Raw genomic sequence first — 19,555 nt, 5'->3', positions numbered from 1 at the left:
ACATGTCAATGACTGACATCAAGTCGAAATCGAAAGCACAACTCCAGAAAGCGAATCAACAGAGCCCCGTAAAAAAACTATTAATTTGAAAAGATAAATGTACATTTTATGTTTCCAAAGGCCACGCATCATTGAACGGAGAAAATCAGAAGTTCCGCCAAGCTCCTGTGGAAATCCACAGTAGGCTGCTAACTTATCTGAGTAAATCAGTCGACAGAAATGACAGATGCTAGCAGGCAGAAAATCAGAAAATTCCGTGCAAGAAAATGAATGGCCTTAAACAATGGAACAAGCCGGCTGTAGCCTGTAGTATTATTTATCGTGACAAGAATTGGTACTTTCTGTAGTTTATATTGAAATTGATATTTACAAAAGTATATACATAATATAATATATAATCAGTGCTCCAGCCAGGATTTTAAAAGGGCTGGGTGCTAGGTCAGAAAGGGCACATTTGCTGTGCATTGAATCACATGCGATGGCCAATGTTCAATTCTTATTGTGTATGCGTTGTAACCACTTTCCATACAAATAGTTTGTTATGAATATACCTTAGCTGCCATCTTTACGTAAGTTTCAAAATTGTGTATATCTTATTTTAATTCTTATTTCAGAAAAATGTCTCTGTCAAGCAAACAGACATAGCAGCTAGGGTGTAGAAAAACAACAAGCAGGGTGCTGGAAAAGGGCAACTGGGTGCCCCAGTCCCCTGTTATCTAGGCCTAGCTGGAGCACTGAATAATGACCCCTTTTCTAGAGGCAAAAACAGTAAGACCAATAATGATTATTGCTCTCCCTTAGACTCAAAAATATGATATAATTCTAAATTTTCTTTCAATTCCTTATTTAGCTCCTTCAAGTACTGCAATTGGTCTCCAAGAACTGCTTAAAAGCAGCACAAAACCCCTTATAAAATTGCCGGAAACCATATAGTCCAATTATAGAATAAATGAACATTATGGCCCTTTAATATTGCTTCGTCTTAAAAATGACATGAACAAAAGAGGGGAAAGTCTTGTTAATAAGATTTTAAGTTTGAAAGGGATCACATTATTGCCAAAACTTGGCCTGTGGGAAAGAATTATTTGAGAATTACGAAAAAAAGTAGTGTAGGGATACTCCCAATGGCTAGAAAAGTCATGTTCCCACAATTGAAAGTATTAATTTAGTTATAAAATTGGTAGGAATTGGGAATTTGGGGGTGGGGCATCTTAGAGAAATAATTGGTTTAAGAGTTCTTGGTCAAAAGCAGTTCTTGAACTGAATTTCAAGTCCATGTAAGAAACAGTTCATGAACATTTCAAGTCAACTAAGTTGTAAGTTTAAGCCAGTAGAGTACAATGTTCATGGAGATTTTCAAGCCATTAATTTTAAGGCAGCTCATGGTCATTTTAAGCCAGTTATTAATATTTCAAAACTATTGAGAAAAGGTCATAAACAACTAAAGTGGGTCAAAAACAGTTCATAAACATTTCAAGACAGTCATGAACATGGCAAAAAGCCAGTCAGATTTATAATATCCTGTCATAAACATATCAAGCCAGTCATAAACATATCAAGCCAGTCATGAACATTTTAAACCAGTCATGAACATATCAGGCCAGTCATGAACAAATCAGGCCAGTCGTGAACATATCAAGCCAGTCATACATATATCCAGCCAGTCATGAACATTTCAAGCCAGTCATGAACATATCAGGCAAGTCATTAACATATCAAGCCAGCCATGAACATTTCAAGCCAGTCATGAACATATCAGGCAAGCAATAAACATATCAGACAAGCAATGAACATAGCAGGCCAGTCATGAACATATCAGGCAAGCAATGAACATATCAGGCCAGTCATGAACATAATAGGCAAGCAATGGGCATATTAGGTCAGTCATGAAAACACATCAGGCCAGTCATGAACATATCAAGCCAGTCATAAATATATCAAGCCAGTCATGAACATATTAGGCCAGTTGTAAACATATCAAGCCAGCCATGAACATTTCAAGCCAGTCATGAAGATATCAGGCAAGCAATGAACATATCAGGCAAGCAATGAACATTGTAAGGCCAGTCATGAACATATTAGGCAAGCAAAGGACATATTAGGCCAGTCATGAACACATCAGGCCAGTCATGAACATATCAATAAAAAATTGACTCAACTTTAATTGCCTTTAATAGGTCATGAACTGAATACTCCTAAAATCATAAATTAATGAAAACATACTATTCCCTAGTATCAAAATAACCTGATATTTAACAGCAAAATTTGACAAAATGCATGAAGAACCGCATAGTGTACCGAAGTCACTGTTTGTAAGGTGAGTAATTTCATCAAATGTCAGAAATATTACAAATTAAAGTCAAAAAAATAACAATATTCATCAGTTATTGAAAAGAAAGGTTACTTTTTCAAAACCAATGAAATAAATCAAATGTGGTAAAAAACAACGACACAATGATACATAACCTGGTGGCCAGCTAACTTTTGTCGTCATTTTTCACAAAGTTACTCACATTATTGCCGTGCTAGATGATAAATGTTTTAAATGCAAGAGCATCTCGCTTAAGCATGGTTGAATATTAACACTCTGGCAGGACACTTTCACATTCCGTACATACAAATGACAATGTGGCGTAACCATGCAATGTTAAGCGTTGAAGATTTATTTTCTCAAATTTTACTCATTGGATTAACTTTCTGCCCTTCTGAACTCAAAAAGGAAATTTTGGCTGCTAAAATGAAAATGATTCAATTTTATATACTGAGCTCATGTTTAAAAAAGTTTTGAAGAATAATAAAAACCTTAAAATTGGCTTAAACTTTTTAATTTGAGCCTTTGGAAGAACAAAATATTCTAATTTGTTTTCAGTTTACTCGGGATCATATAAATATTCCACAAGATGAATTATGTCTTGTAAGATTAATTTATATATCAAAATTTGTGTTAAAGTTACTCATATTGCCACATTTTAAGTATCTCTTGAAGTTAAAGGAATTGTTTAAGTAGTTTAAATGAGTCATAAAGCTGTAATTTATTAGATTTTAATACAATAGATCGCGATCAACATGGTGTTTTTTTAGTTTTCGAGAGACTTGCAGACTTCCTTAAATCGGACTTCATGTCAAGAAAGTTCATACATTCTGAGTAGAAAGCCATGTTCATACAATCATTCTCTTTGAATGCAACGGAATGTCTTAAAACCAAAATTGATAATGACGGTATAAAAACATTAATTTGATTTTCTCAATTTCCATAAATAACAGAAACAAATTATGACATATAAAAACGTTCAGTCAATTTTCTTGCATGTTGAAATATTCATTTCCATAAATATCTGAAACTTTGAAACAACAAAACTTTAAATATTTTATTAAGACAAAATTCATTTTAAAAACCAAGGCAAAATGGAAACTTTGCATGTATGACCAGCATTTTCCACTCGAAGTAATACTTGTGGGAATAATCAAAATCGAAAAGAAAAGGCTCGTTTCCGAAACATTGTCTTATAAGCGATATCAAGTCCTTCAATTAATGCATGTTAGCGATTAAAAACAATTTCATATTTGTTTCGAAACAAATGTACATTTAATTTCCCGAAGCTTTCGACTCTTATTTCAATTCCTAATTTGCTATCCTCCTGAAAAATCGCATTACGGATTCGTTTGCAAATTTATAAAACATGTTTTTGTAAGGACTTAAGATTCTCATGGAAATTTGAGAATAACTGTTTTTGTTGGACAATACGTTAATATCTTACAAGCATGAAGGAGTTGCATAAACAATGTAACGCAATCCTGACCACGGACTATTGTATAAACCTCTGATCATGATTTTATTTAACATCAGGGCCCATACACATAAACGTTTAGTGTCTGACTTTGGGACTCAGACTCAGAAAAACAAAATGTTCATTTTGTCATTAAAATGCTATTTATAGGAACAAAGATGATAAAAAGTGTTCTTCCTGTTACAAATAATATGTTTTACAAACAATCAGACGTCTTTTGTAAAAAGAAATGTTAAATTGTAGTTATTTCCAAACAATTAGGTTTTCAATTTTCTGAGCCTTCATCTCAAACTAAGACTTAAAACATGAAAACAGGCCAAGGGTTCCGTCCACGCTAAAGGGAGCCCAGAATTCCAAAACTCCCAACATTCGGTGCTGTTATTCCTCAGAAGTTTGCCAGACTACAAGATCAGCTAGGCAAATGATAGCAGTAAAAATGGATGCTATTTTTGGACATATAAGCACAATTTGAGCCTTTGAAAGCTTCAAAACTTTCAAATAAATACAGTTTCTTAAATCAGCTTTTAAAACTTCCTTCTTATCTTTAACGATGACATTTCTTCGTGAAGTACATAAAGACTTGTTAATTTTGACAGAGATTCCAAATATTTGCCAGTATATTAAACGGCAGTCTGACCGACACCTTAGCTGAAATAATTCATAAAAAACACCGAACTAAGGCATATTTATATATATATACAATTAATAGTTATAATGTTTTGACAGTTTTATATAAATAACTAAATTGTTCTATTCCTTTTTTAATTTAATATATTTTTACTAAACATATGGTAATTATTAATGATATGCACTAGAAATATGATAATCTTACAATCTAGATAATTATGTTTGCACAAAATTTATACAAATTGCACAAAATATTAATAAAATTGAACAATTATTTCAATTATAATTCAATTTGATAAGTTGTTTTTTTAAGTTTGATTCAAGCGAAAAAACTCATTTTCAACTTCTATTAATAAGATATTATTACGTTATAATAACAACCAATTAAATTTTGACAGTTGGAAATGAAAACGGCATGTTTATGCGAAATATGCACTAAAGATTTAAAATCCTGTCTTAAATTTAACAACCCCTATCGCAATCTTAATTTTCCAAATATCACCAACTTGCTGTGAAGTGATATTCCGCTTTTTGTGATCAATTATTCAAGCAAGCAAAAAGTGAAGTATATAGGCTTAAAAGTGAAAATAAATAAGATTTTTTTCTCTCAAATATTTGAAATGAAATTATGCACAGCAAAACATAATCAAGTCATTATTGTTGAGAATTTGTAGCTGGCTAAAATTGCTAATTTAATGTGTGATTCTTTTTCAATCTTAAAAATAACTTTCCATAAAAAAAATACTTTTCATTTCACGTACACACTTCTTTACTATTAAAATTAATCATGTCAAACATGCTAAAATGTTACAAATCACAAACATTTGTGGCATTAAAGTTCATGTGAAATGTATAATAGAACCCCCATAGTGTGCTTCTGAGCCGATAAAACATCGATGTGAACAGTTTATAAATGGACGGACAACGGAGTAAACGCCTAATCCATCCATAATCCTATTTTCTGCTTTTGGCTATCATCCTTTCACCTCGGGTAGACTTTTAACCCTTGAAAAGATTTAAAACTCATTAATTAGACATGTCTGGTAAGTTTTCGCTTCACAATAAAGGGATTTCACATCATTTTTCATGAGAATGAATGACAAAAGATACCACTTTTTCAATGCAAGTGCGTATGATATTCTTTTTAAACACAACAAAATGAAAACATTTGATTCATTCAAAGCATTAAGCTAAGAAATTTTAGGAACAAAATCTTAAATCTGAGTCTTGTCCCAGTGTATGAGTTGCATAATATATAAAATAAAACTCATAAAGTCATTCACATTTAATTTATAGATAAATTAATTTCAGAAATTAATATATATGATAATTTTGTAATAAATATATGCAAACATTTCAACCCAGAACATTCAAGTCATTAGCAATAATTTAATTATGCATCATGAAATGGCATGCTAATTATTCACTTTTGACAGTCCGCGAAATATCAATTGACAGGAGGTGCATATTATAATTATACATACATGATGACCGGTGCAAATCAACATGACAGCCAATCTTATCTTCGTTATCAATGTCATATTGAGTTGATAAATAGTATTATGTCGTTAAGACAGTTTTCTTTTAGAACTGAAAAGAAGGATTGCGCCCGCTCTTGAAGACTGTCAATCAGACAATGATGAGGATGATGATGATAGATGATGATGATGATGATTTATATAGTGATATGATGATGTTGATCATGATTATGGTGGTGGTGGTGCTAATGATGGCGACGATGATGATGAGGATGATGATGATGATAATGATGGTGGTGGTGCTAATGATGACGACGACAATGACGATGGTGGTGATGGTGATTGTGATGATGACGATGATGACAACGACAAGGATGATGATGATGATGATGATTTTGCTGATGATGATGATGATTTAAAGTTTTATTTTCTTACATATATTCTCATTAAACAGTAATGTCAATCATCAAAGGACATCATATGATCATATAGATATTTAAGTGACAATTCCAAAACCTATGCTATGACAACTCAAGCATGGGATAATAAATAATTCACGAATTCCGGCTCTTGTTAGCAGTGGAACAGGCTGTTTATTCACCAGAAAAATTCAATACAACTGTGCTTTAACGAATATTCCCCATAACATGCCTTGTTAGAAAAGTAAACAATTGGTGTTTTTAATGATGAGGCAGTTTCACTGCTTTTTAACTTTTTCTAAATTTTGGGGCGTTGTCAAATATATACTTGCGCTTGATACCCTTACACGAACATTTTTAAAATTTTTTTAAAGAGAATAAGGATTAAATTACTCAGTTGTTTTACCCAAAATGCTCTAATGCAAAACTCTAAAATTATGTACACTATAATTTTCATTTCAAAATAATTTTTCTGAAGATTGGGAAAAATATCTTATATTTTGCTTTGGGAATGGGTCCGATAGTCAGACCCGTGGGTACTATCGAAAAAGCCCTGAATATGATCATGATTTGACAATATTTAAGATTAAGAATCCAGAAATTGGTACCAGCATCTACAGAATAGATAATGCCACTTTCAAGAAAACACATCATTCAACAAGTAATCATAGACGGTTACATAACTGAATAGATGAAACTTGAAATGGGTACCAACATCTACAGCATAGGTCATGCCACTTTCAAGTTAACACATTTTTCAACAAGTAATTAAACGGTTATGTAACTAATTGACGAACCATTCCTGACACCTCCCCAGTGACCCTGATTTTCTATTAATGCAAGCACCTGACTGACAATGATTAATGAGATCAGAGTCCCTGAGGAGCTTGGAGATTTGTAGGGAACCCCTCACATCCAATTGTGTTACAGAAAATGTGCATGAACATGACTTCAAGTCAACATACCTGTCAATTTACCAATATATTAAACTGTGCAGAATTAGTAAACACACATGAACTAGTCATAATAAACTATGTAAAAGCTTAAGTAATAGCATAAAATATGTTGTCAAAATTAGCACATGCACCCAAGCCCTGCACTGGTAAAATGATTCTTAGGGTTGCTTGAATATGAATTCTCGATTTTATATCGCACAGCAAAATTGTTGATATTAATTTTTAATGGTATAAGCACTGGAACAAGGATTTGGGCTTAACTGTTTAACTTTATAGGTCCGTGTCAAATTATGAATAATTTCAACCACTCCTTCCTAATTTCATAATGCATGGACATGAATGAATAATCACCATGCAGAGCAAAGAAATAAATACCATGTCTTACGTTTGACAAAAATACTTGACAATTAAATTACAGGAAATGAACTTGCTGACCAAACAAACACAAATATTTACGGTTTTAGTGTCCCTAAAAAAGCAACAGGGCTTTAATCTATGGGCTTTCACTCCAGGGCAGGGTTATAATCTCTAATCACCAGAAGTCCCGGTGACCCCTAATTATCTCATTGTAAAATCTACCCCTGGCCCCTAATTGAGAAATCAAAACCGGAAAATTACAGGTAACCCTGGCTATTCAGTGTCATACCCATGCAGGACAGAAGTCGGCCTTCATATTTATGTCTTTCTTTTATAGCATAAAATATTCAACAAGTATAGATCACTCAAAATAACTTTTGGGCGATATTCAAGTATTTAAAAAGTTACAAGCATATGATTAATTATATATTTGCCTCCTTTAATCCATAATTTTTAATCCAGTCATCATATTAATTAAAGTTTTACATCAATTCGCCTGAAATCTAATGCTAGTGTTTGGCGTCAAGAACTCCATTTTTACTTATACTGGGCTTGCGGGCTTGGGCTAATTTTGAGCACTGTTATACTAAACTTATAATCAGAATTCATTTCTTTCAATGATTTTTTTGTCAAAATCTATACAATGTATACTAATTAATTTATAGTTAGTAAGTTAATATATTGAACATATATTATATTTATTGATTTAGTTTGGCCTTTCGGAGTATTGCTATTAAAATTACCTCCCAATTTAAGGAGACATTTTAGTAATAACAAGCTATAACCATTACTTTAAAAATGTATCAAATATAGCTTTTTTTAAAACCATTGACTTGTGTTAACTGCCAACATAGCATTAAATTCAAATTATCATTTCTATACGAAAATCAACCAGCCCGAGAACCCTTAACAAGGTGGCATTTTTAAAATTGCACCAATTACTGAAAGCTATTAAAAAATCACAATTTTTGTGAACAAAAGCTGTTTATAAATACTAAATAAGCAAGTGTTGTGGCTTTAGGCAAATCACAATGTTGATACAAAAATGACATTGATAGCATTAGCAGAAAATTTAGTCGCTGAATAAAGAGAACATCGCATGACCAACAAAATTATCTGTTACATCACGTCAAGAAATGAATGAAACAAATCAATTATGTTGGGAAATGACTGGAAATATTCAACTGGTCATGGCCGACAATGTATCGCCATGTCGTCAAAGTATTATTTCAACATAAATACAGTCTTTTCAGCTAGCGAATATTTAGCTGACATCTGAACACACAAACATGGAAAAATATAGCCTAAAGATCTTTCTTGCTGATTTTATCTGTAACATATTTACTTTCTGTTTAGTCACATTTCCCCTTAAATATCCTTTTTTTGCCAATTATTTAACAGCTGTCTGTTCAAATAGGGATGACTTCATTTCATTTATTTTAATACTGTGGCCGAATTAAGTTCAAGTCCATTTAATAAAAAAAATCCAAATTTGAGCAATCTCAGAATGAATATTAACAGTGCTAATTGACTTGTGCTATTAAGTTTTGACCAGCATTTTCTTCAAGCATTGAACCAGTAAAACATCAAAAATTCTGGATTTTATATAGCACTTAGCAGGGGGTTTTATAATTTTATTTTATTAAGTGTAAGAATTCTGACTGATGACTCTTAGAACCTTATAAATAAACAAAAATGTTTTTATTATAAATATTACGTTACAAAAATTAACATGCAAATACACAAGATATTTATAGATATCAGTGTAAAAGAATTTTGTAAGCAAGTCTGATTGTCTTTAATAAACAAAAAAAATGCTTAAAAATAATAAAGGTAATAAATAAACAGACTGGCACTAATAGTGTACACAATAATGAAAGGAGGCTCGAGAGCTAATGGCCGGGACTCAGACAAACTGATACACAAGAACATTTTAGTATGGACATGTTAATCCCAGGGCAGACTAAATATTCAATTAGTACTTGTAAGAGCTGCTATTTAGAGCCCTTTTGGACATCTGTATATTTGTTTAAACTGGGAACATTTTTTCTTTACACAAGTGTTTCCCCCATTTTTTCAAGTGACCAGAGCAATCATGTAGGTAAACAGAGAGAGAAGAGAAGGACAAATAAACGACTGAATGGTCATCCCTGGGGACAGCACAATCGGCGATCGACCATGCATTGTGTCGGACATTTCCACACAATACCACAGTGATGTGTTAAAGCGCTAGTACAAATGTTTCTACGAGATGTTTATTTACTTCTAAGGAAAACTATTGTCCACAAAATCATTGACAATGATTGTGATCATACAAAGAGATTTCCATCTTTGGCAATATCAACAAAGCTGTTATTTCTAATTAAAGTTATTCAAATTCATAATAAAAAAAGTCTGTCTCAGAATAACGCCATTCAGTTTCTTTTCACTTTTAATTCAATGTGAACCATCTTACTGTTTGTTTTGCGAAAAACGTCATTACAGTAGAAGAAATATTATGTATTTGTACAAATTGGAACAGAGTTTGATAAATTAATTAATATAATCATTATCTGTGAACAATACACAAATAACAACAGCGACAAGATTTATGATTTCTTGCAAAACTTTTTTAATTATTATTATAAATAAAAACATTTAAGAATACTACCATATTATTTTTCTGAAAAAATCATTATCATTCATTAGTATAAAAAGAATACTAGGTGTTAAAAAGGAATTTGTTGATTTAAAACAATTCATATTTGAATATACCAGGCGCTTTTAATCAGCATCTTTCCCTATGAAAATGGTTTGAAAACATGCAATTTTCCCCAATATCAAGTTTAATACCTCGAGAAAATGTCATTCCCCAAAAAGGCTTTGGCACGCTACCTTGTCTATAAATGTGCCCTAGTTCCTTTACCCTGAGATGAGGAAACCGTCTTGTGGTGCCCAAAATTATATATTAAAACTTAAATGAAATTCTAATTATCTTATATTGTTTTATTTTGCCTGATTTTTTTAAACAACTTATAACTCAAGAATATAGTATATGCAAATTGCTTACTTTGTTCTATTGATAAGTAACTGTATATTATTTTATATTTAATACATAATAAATCATAATTTTGTTTAATTACTATTCCTAACGGATTTAACAGTTGTCATTAGAATAGTACGTGTTCTTTCAATTTTCTATATTTTTGTTATTATCGAAGAATTTGACTTCATTTAACATTTATTGTGTGCTAGTAAAACTCATTTATTGAAAATAACCCCCTTTTCCCAAACAATATAATACACCTTGAATGTCGCACCTGTCCAATTAAAACAGCGGCAACATGAAAGTAAAATACGGTGACATACATGTATATAGTGATCCGTAAACAACCGGTATTTCTGCACTATTTCAGCGAACATTTAAATGAAAATTTACCAAAGTAGAGTTAAAATATATATATAACTATTCCCCTACCTTTTGCGTGTACTCCAACAATGCTAAAAGATAAAATTCCAAATAAAACAACAGATCTAATTCCAACACATCTTTCAAGCACCGCCATGGTTTACCAACTAAATTGTAACTTCACGAAATACACTGTAGATTAAGCGCATGCGCATTCGAGGTCCTATAAAGCAAGGGAATGTTCTCCAACGGGGATTGGACTGTTGAAATGAATGGTCGTTATTCAACATGTTTTATATCATTTATTCCATGTGTTAGTTTATTATACAAGTCAATCGAGGAAGGATTTAAATAAAAGTGTAATAGTGCTACAAAACGGGGAAGATATTTGAACTCCTACTGAAATGTATTTACATAATCTTTAAACTGGGTCCTATCTAAAGAAAAGGGAGACAACTCGAAGTTGATTTATTCCACACCAGGTTTATTTCATTCCTTTATGATATGAATTATGCATATCGGCGGATCAAAGAGAAAATCAACACCTAGATTATCCCGATAGGTGAATTACTGTGGAATCTCTCCGCCTCCGGCGATTATAAATTCAAATAGAAATAATCTGGTTGTTAATTGAACAACTTCTAATTAAATTTAGTATCTTTAATTCTATTTACTTTCACAAGAACCAATTGTGCAACGTTCGCACATCTTAAAGATTTAAAGTGACTTGCTCATTTATTTATTTCAAGTCGCCAGACATTTTCCCAACACTCTGTAAAGAAAATCTCAATTGTAAGAAAATTAATTTTACAAATTGAAAAGCCGCAATATAGTTGGTAACTGTCATTTGTTCTTAGAAAATATGTCGTCTGAGGACTATTTTACTCCCTACGAGATCAAAATGGTCTGACCCCTTAGGAAAGAGCTTGTGGCCCACATATCTACATTTGAGTACCATAAGGCTACTGCGTACCACTGGCAATGGATTTTTAAACTTATTTCTTCTTTTAATTCTAAAGTAAACAGGACGATGCCTATTTAGGCTATTATGTGAAAAATTGAATCAATTTTCCCCATAATTATGCATTTTGTAACATCTAAATGTGAGAATATGTAGCCAGTACAAATGTCAGGCGCGTAGCTAGGGCTAATTTTGGATTTCACAGATCGATGACGGACAGCATATTAACTCGTTCACCCCCTACCCCCCCCCCCCCTTTATTTCAAGTTCGGGATTCTTGTCAGTATGACAAAAACTTCGAAGTGTCAAAATTTCCTTACGCATTATAAACGCACAGTCAGCTACACGCCTGAAAGTGTATATTTATATAAACAAAAAAAATCAGATTTTTACATTGGAATTTTAGGTTGTGTGTTTTTTTTTCGGGGAGGGGGGTAAAAATATTAGTAAAGTCTCTTTAATACCGCTACCAGGGGACTGACGGACTGAGGGATGGGGTATTGAACCGTAGGAGCTGGACAATAAAACAATGGGGTATTAAAGGTTCAATATTCAAGATTATTCGAGGTTATTTATACACAAAAGTTTAGACTATTTATTTTCATTTTAAGGTATGTATCGCGAAGGCGTGATTCATTACCAAAGGTTGAGCATTCACGTCTATCAAATTTGATGTCCATTAATTCCGTGCCTTAGCAACCACGCTAACGACGCTGGCGAACGTTTCCATGCAAAAAGTATGTACGTGATTTCCGGAGAAGGCCAACATAGAAAAGATTGGTTTCTTTTACGCGAGACATATATTATATTATCTAAAGACAGCGCTACGTACATTCGGATCACACCGGCCATTTTCCACTTCGCTCTCGTTTGTAAAACTTAGGAGTGAAGTACCCAAAGCATATGAATCATTCGCTCGAGTCTGCTTCCTAAGAAGAAACTAGTACTGTATTTATATCCAAGCCTCTAGAACGTGACTCTGGTGGAGTTTGAACCCGCAACCTCTTGGGTAGAAACACAGAAATCAACATTGATACCAAAAAGAGAATTAGCTACTGCAGTTAATGAGAATATACACAACGAACGCTTAATGCGAGTGTATTATATCTGATGATGATTGTCGCTCGATTAAGACAATATTGACGCTATTGATGACGACGACAACGCTATGGTGGCTGCTCGGCTGCTGCTGTAGTTTCCGTGTCACTGTGCTGTACTGATGATGATGATGATGATGATGATGATGATGATGATGATGATGATGATGATGATGATATAGATGATATAGATGATGATATTGATAATGATATAGATGATGAAATAGATGATGATACATATGAGGAGGAGGAGGAAGTGGACATGAAGACGACGACGACGACGATAAAAATGACGATGACAACAACGACAACGATGAACATGACGATGAATGATGATGATGATGATGATGATGATGATGATGATGATGTTGATGCTGATGATGATGACGACGACGACGACGACGACGACAACAACAGGTACAAATTTGCGAATATTCTCATTAAGTTGCCAGAAAACTATTTTGAACTGGTCTTAGCCTTTACATTCATTTCACCCATTTGCTCTCTTAACATCAGCAGTCTCCAATACCAAAATAAAAGTCCGCACCAAAGCGACGCCAATTCACAAACAGCATCATAAACAACAATTATTTTAGAGAATGAGTGGATAATTTATCAGGGGATCAAACTAAATTCTGTTAGTATGCAAATTGAGGCCAGGCCTCTACCCATATTCCATCTAGACAATCACGTTTGACCCTGCGAGACTCCAGTTAGATGGATTTTAATACACGTTGAGTATTGTAAATGTGAAATAAAATCGTATCTTTCAGAATAATCACAGTGGAAATGTTGATGTCTTTTTCAGATCATTACAAAACTAAATAATTTGTACGAATGGAAATATCTCCAAAAAAAAATTGGCTTCAACAGAATGCCGCTTTGGCAAACTTACGTGCAACCCGAATTAACCACTGCTTAACTTACTCGTTAAATATCTCATGCTCCAAACATTAATGCTTATTTATGCCTTTCATTCGGTAGCAGCTTTATAGACTCTTTTGGAACATTATTATATTTGTTTGTTTTTTCAGATTTAATTTATTATTATTTGTTTGGCTTACGAGTATTCGAAGTCTCACACTATCCCTACATACGGTTGTTAACTGTATCTCGCTACCGACACTACAGCTATCGCTACTGACACTCCAGCTATCGCTACTGACACTACAACTATCGCTAGTGACACTATAGCTATCGCTACCGACACTACAACTATCGCTACCGACACTACAACTATCGCTACTGACACTCCAGCTATCGCTACCGACACTACAACTATCGCTACCGACACTACAACTATCGCTACTGACACTACAGCTATCGCTACCGACACTACAACTATCGCACTTGACACAACAACTATCGCTACCGACACTACAACTATCGCACTTGACACAACAACTATCGCTATTGACACTACAACTATCGCTACCGACATTACAACTATCGCTACTGACACTACAGCTATCGCTACCGACACTACAACTATCGCTCTTGACACAACAACTATCGCTACCGACACTACAGCTATCTCTACCGACACTACAACTATCGCTACCGACACTACAACTATCGCTACTGACACTCCAGCTATCGCTACCGACACTACAACTATCGCTACTGACATTACAACTATCGCTCTTGACACAACAACTATCGCTACTGACACTACAGCTATCGCTACCGACACTACAACTATCGCACTTGACACAACAACTATCGCTACCGACACTACAGCTATCGCTACCGACACTACAACTATCGCACTTGACACAACAACTATCGCTACTGACACTACAGCTATCGCTACCGACACTACAACTATCGCACTTGACACAACAACTATCGCTACCGACACTTCACCTATCTCTACCGACACTACAACTATCGCTACTGACACTACAACTATCGCTACTGACACTACAACTATCGCTACTGACACTACAACTATCGCTACCGACACTACAACTATCGCTACTGACACTACAACTATCGCTACCGACACTACAACTATCGCTCTTGACACTTCAACTATCGCTACCGACACTACATCTATCGCTAATGATCCTACGACACTTGCTACTGACATAACATCTATCGCTACCGACACTACAACTATCGCTCTTGACACTACAACTATCGCCACCGACACTACAACTATCGCTCTTGACACAACAACTATCGCTATTGACACTACAACTATCGCTATTGACACTACAAATATCGCTACTGACACTACAACTAACGCTATTGACACTACAACTATCGCTATTGACACTACAACTATCGCTACTGACACTACATCTATCGCTAATGATCCTACGACACTTGCTACCGACACTACACTTATCGCTACTAACACTACAACTATCGCTATTGACACTACAACTATCGCTACTGACACTACAACTATCGCTATTGACACTACAACTATCGCTATTGACACTACAACTATCGCTACCGACACTACACCTAACGCTACTGACACTACAACTATCGCTACCGACACTACAACTATCGCTATTGACACTACAAATATCGCTACTGACACTACAACTATCGCTACTGACACTACAACTATCGCTACTGACACTACAACTAACGCTATTGACACTTCAACTATCGCTATTGACACTACAACTATCGCTACTGACACTACAACTATCGCTACTGACACTACAACTATCGCAACCGACACTACAAATATCGCTACTGACACTACAACTATCGCTATTGACACTACAACTAACGCTACTGACACTACAACTATCGCTATTGACACTACAACTATCGCTATTGACACTTCAACTATCGCTATTGACACTACAAATATCGCTACTGACACTACAACTATCGCTACTGACACTACAACTAACGCTACTGACACTACAACTATCGCTACTGACACTACAACTAACGCTATTGACACTTCAACTATCGCTATTGACACTACAACTATCGCTACTGACACTACAACTATCGCTACTGACACTACAACTATCGCTACTGACACTACAAATATCGCTACTGACACTACAACTATCGCTACCGACACTACAAATATCGCTACTGACACTACAACTATCGCTACTGACACTACAACTATCGCTACTGACACTACAACTATCGCTACTGACACTACAAATATCGCTACTGACACTACAACTATCGCTATTGACACTACAAATATCGCTACTGACACTACAACTATCGCTACTGACACTTCAACTATCGCTATTGACACTACAACTATCGCTACTGACACTTCAACTATCGCTACTGACACTACAACTATCGCTATTGACACTTCAACTATCGCTATTGACACTACAACTATCGCTACTGACACTACAACTATCGCTACTGACACTACAACTATCGCTACTGACACTACAACTATCGCTACTGACACAAAAACTATCGCTATTGACACTACAACTATCGCTATTGACACTACAACTATCGCTACTGACACTACAACTATCGCTACCGACACTACAACTATCGCTATTGACACTACAACTAACGCTATTGACACTACAACTATCGCTACTGACACTACAACTATCGCTATTGCCACTACAACTATCGCTACTGACACTATAACTATCGCTACCGACACTACACCTAACGCTATTGACACTACAGCTATCGATAACGACACTTTTTATTCCGCTATGGACACAACAACTACCGGCACTTGCACTATTGTTATCGCTATTGAAACTTAACCTACCGCTACTGACACTACACCTTCATCCACTGACACCACATTTACCACTACTGACACAACAACTACCGGCACTTGCACTATTGTTATCGCTATTGACACTTAACCTACCGCTACTGACACTACACCTTCATCCACTGACACCACATATACCAATACTGACACAACAACTACCGGCACTTGCACTATTGTTATCGCTATTGACACTTAACCTACCGCTACTGACACTACACCTTCCTCCACTGACACTACATATACCACTACTGACACAACAACTACCGGCACTTGCACTATTGTTATCGCTATTGACACTTAACCTACCGCTACTGACACTACACCTACCGCTACTAACACTACATATACCACTACTGACACTACATATACCGCTATTGACACTGCACCTACCGCTACTGACACTACAACTACCACAACTGACACTACATATACCGCTACTGACACTACACCTACCGCTACTGACACTACATATACCACTACTGACACTACACCTACCGCTACTGACACTACACCTACCGCTACTGACACTACACCTACCGCTACTGACACTACATATACCGCTACTGACACTACACCTACCGCTACTAACACTACATATACCACTACTGACACTACACCTACCGCTACTAACACTACATATACCACTACTGACACTACACCTACCGCTACTAACACTACATATACCACTACTGACACTACACCTACCGCTACTGACACTAGACCTACCACTACTGACACTACATATACCACAACTGACACTAAATATACCACTACTGAAACTGCATATACCGCTATTGACACTTCACCTACCGCTACTGACACTACATATACCACAACTAACACTAAATATACCACTACTGAAACTGCATATACCGCTATTGACACTTCACCTACCGCTACTGACACTACAACTTCTGCTACAAACACAACACTTACCGATACGGACACTACACCTACAACAACTGACACTACACCTACCACTACTGACACCATATATACCACTTCTGACACTACATCTACCGCTACTGACGATAAAACTATCGCAACTTACTTTACAACTACCGCTTATGACGCTACACATATCGCTACTGACAGTACATCTACCGCTACTGACATTAAACATACCGCAACTGACACTACACCTATCGCTACTGACACTACATCTAACGCTTCTGACACTACATCTACCGCTAATGACATTAAACATACCGCTACTGACACTTTATCTACCGCAACTGACACTATATCTACCGCTACTGACATTAAACACACCGCTTCTGACACTTAATCAATCGCTACTGACACTTCATCTACCGCTTCTGACACTACACCTACCGCTACTAACACTACATATACCACTACTGACACTACACCTACCGCTACTAACACTACATATACCACTACTGACACTACAACTATCGCTATTGACACTTCAACTATCGCTATTGACACTACAACTATCGCTACTGACACTACAACTATCGCTACTGACACTACAACTATCGCTACTGACACTACAACTATCGCTACTGACACAACAACTATCGCTATTGACACTACAACTATCGCTATTGACACTACAACTATCGCTACTGACACTACAACTATCGCTACCGACACTACAACTATCGCTATTGACACTACAACTAACGCTATTGACACTACAACTATCGCTACTGACACTACAACTATCGCTATTGCCACTACAACTATCGCTACTGACACTATAACTATCGCTACCGACACTACACCTAACGCTATTGACACTACAGCTATCGATAACGACACTTTTTATTCCGCTATGGACACAACAACTACCGGCACTTGCACTATTGTTATCGCTATTGAAACTTAACCTACCGCTACTGACACTACACCTTCATCCACTGACACCACATTTACCACTACTGACACAACAACTACCGGCACTTGCACTATTGTTATCGCTATTGACACTTAACCTACCGCTACTGACACTACACCTTCATCCACTGACACCACATATACCAATACTGACACAACAACTACCGGCACTTGCACTATTGTTATCGCTATTGACACTTAACCTACCGCTACTGACACTACACCTTCCTCCACTGACACTACATATACCACTACTGACACAACAACTACCGGCACTTGCACTATTGTTATCGCTATTGACACTTAACCTACCGCTACTGACACTACACCTTCCTCCACTGACACTACATATACCACTACTGACACTACATATACCGCTATTGACACTGCACCTACCGCTACTGACACTACATATACCACTACTGACACTACATATACCGCTACTGACACTACACCTACCGCTACTAACACTACATATACCACTACTGACACTACACCTACCGCTACTAACACTACACCTACCGCTACTGACACTAGACCTACCGCTACTGACACTACATATACCGCTACTGACACTACACCTACCGCTACTAACACTACATATACCACTACTGACACTACACCTACCGCTACTAACACTACATATACCACTACTGACACTACACCTACCGCTACTAACACTACATATACCACTACTGACACTACACCTACCGCTACTGACACTAGACCTACCACTACTGACACTACATATACCACAACTGACACTAAATATACCACTACTGAAACTGCATATACCGCTATTGACACTTCACCTACCGCTACTGACACTACATATACCACAACTAACACTAAATATACCACTACTGAAACTGC

At 35.8% G+C, this 19,555-nt stretch overlaps 2 protein-coding genes across 2 annotated transcripts in view; one reads left to right on the top strand and one right to left on the bottom strand.

Moving 5' to 3' along the window:
- LOC128246715 (ephrin type-B receptor 1-B-like) overlaps positions 1–11,170 on the bottom strand; it is a 109,050-nt gene extending 97,880 nt beyond the window's left edge. The window contains exon 1 of the mRNA XM_052965088.1: positions 11,083–11,170. Within this exon, the coding sequence (XP_052821048.1) occupies positions 11,083–11,170 (88 nt within the window). The remainder of the gene's footprint in view (positions 1–11,082) is intronic.
- Positions 11,171–13,125: 1,955 nt separating this feature from the next.
- LOC128245908 (uncharacterized) lies at positions 13,126–16,805 on the top strand. The gene is made up of 2 exons (XM_052964127.1): positions 13,126–13,165; positions 14,203–16,805. Exons 1-2 carry the CDS (start codon positions 13,126–13,128, stop codon positions 16,803–16,805), a joined length of 2,643 nt encoding a protein of 880 aa, XP_052820087.1.
- The last annotated feature ends 2,750 nt before the right edge of the window (positions 16,806–19,555 follow it).

Source organism: Mya arenaria, chromosome 9 (assembly GCF_026914265.1).
Source record: "Mya arenaria isolate MELC-2E11 chromosome 9, ASM2691426v1".
Lineage (NCBI taxonomy): Eukaryota > Metazoa > Mollusca > Bivalvia > Myida > Myidae > Mya > Mya arenaria.
This window is presented reverse-complemented; position numbering and strand designations above follow the sequence as displayed.

Bases quoted from the DNA above. Each gene is read 5' to 3' on its own strand.
- LOC128245908 (XM_052964127.1), top strand. From the start codon at position 13,126: ATGACGACGACAACGCTATGGTGGCTGCTCGGCTGCTGCT. The intron at 13,166-14,202 runs GTAGTTTCCGTG...CCGACACTACAG, and splicing joins GTGGCTGCTCGGCTGCTGCT to CTATCGCTACTGACACTCCA.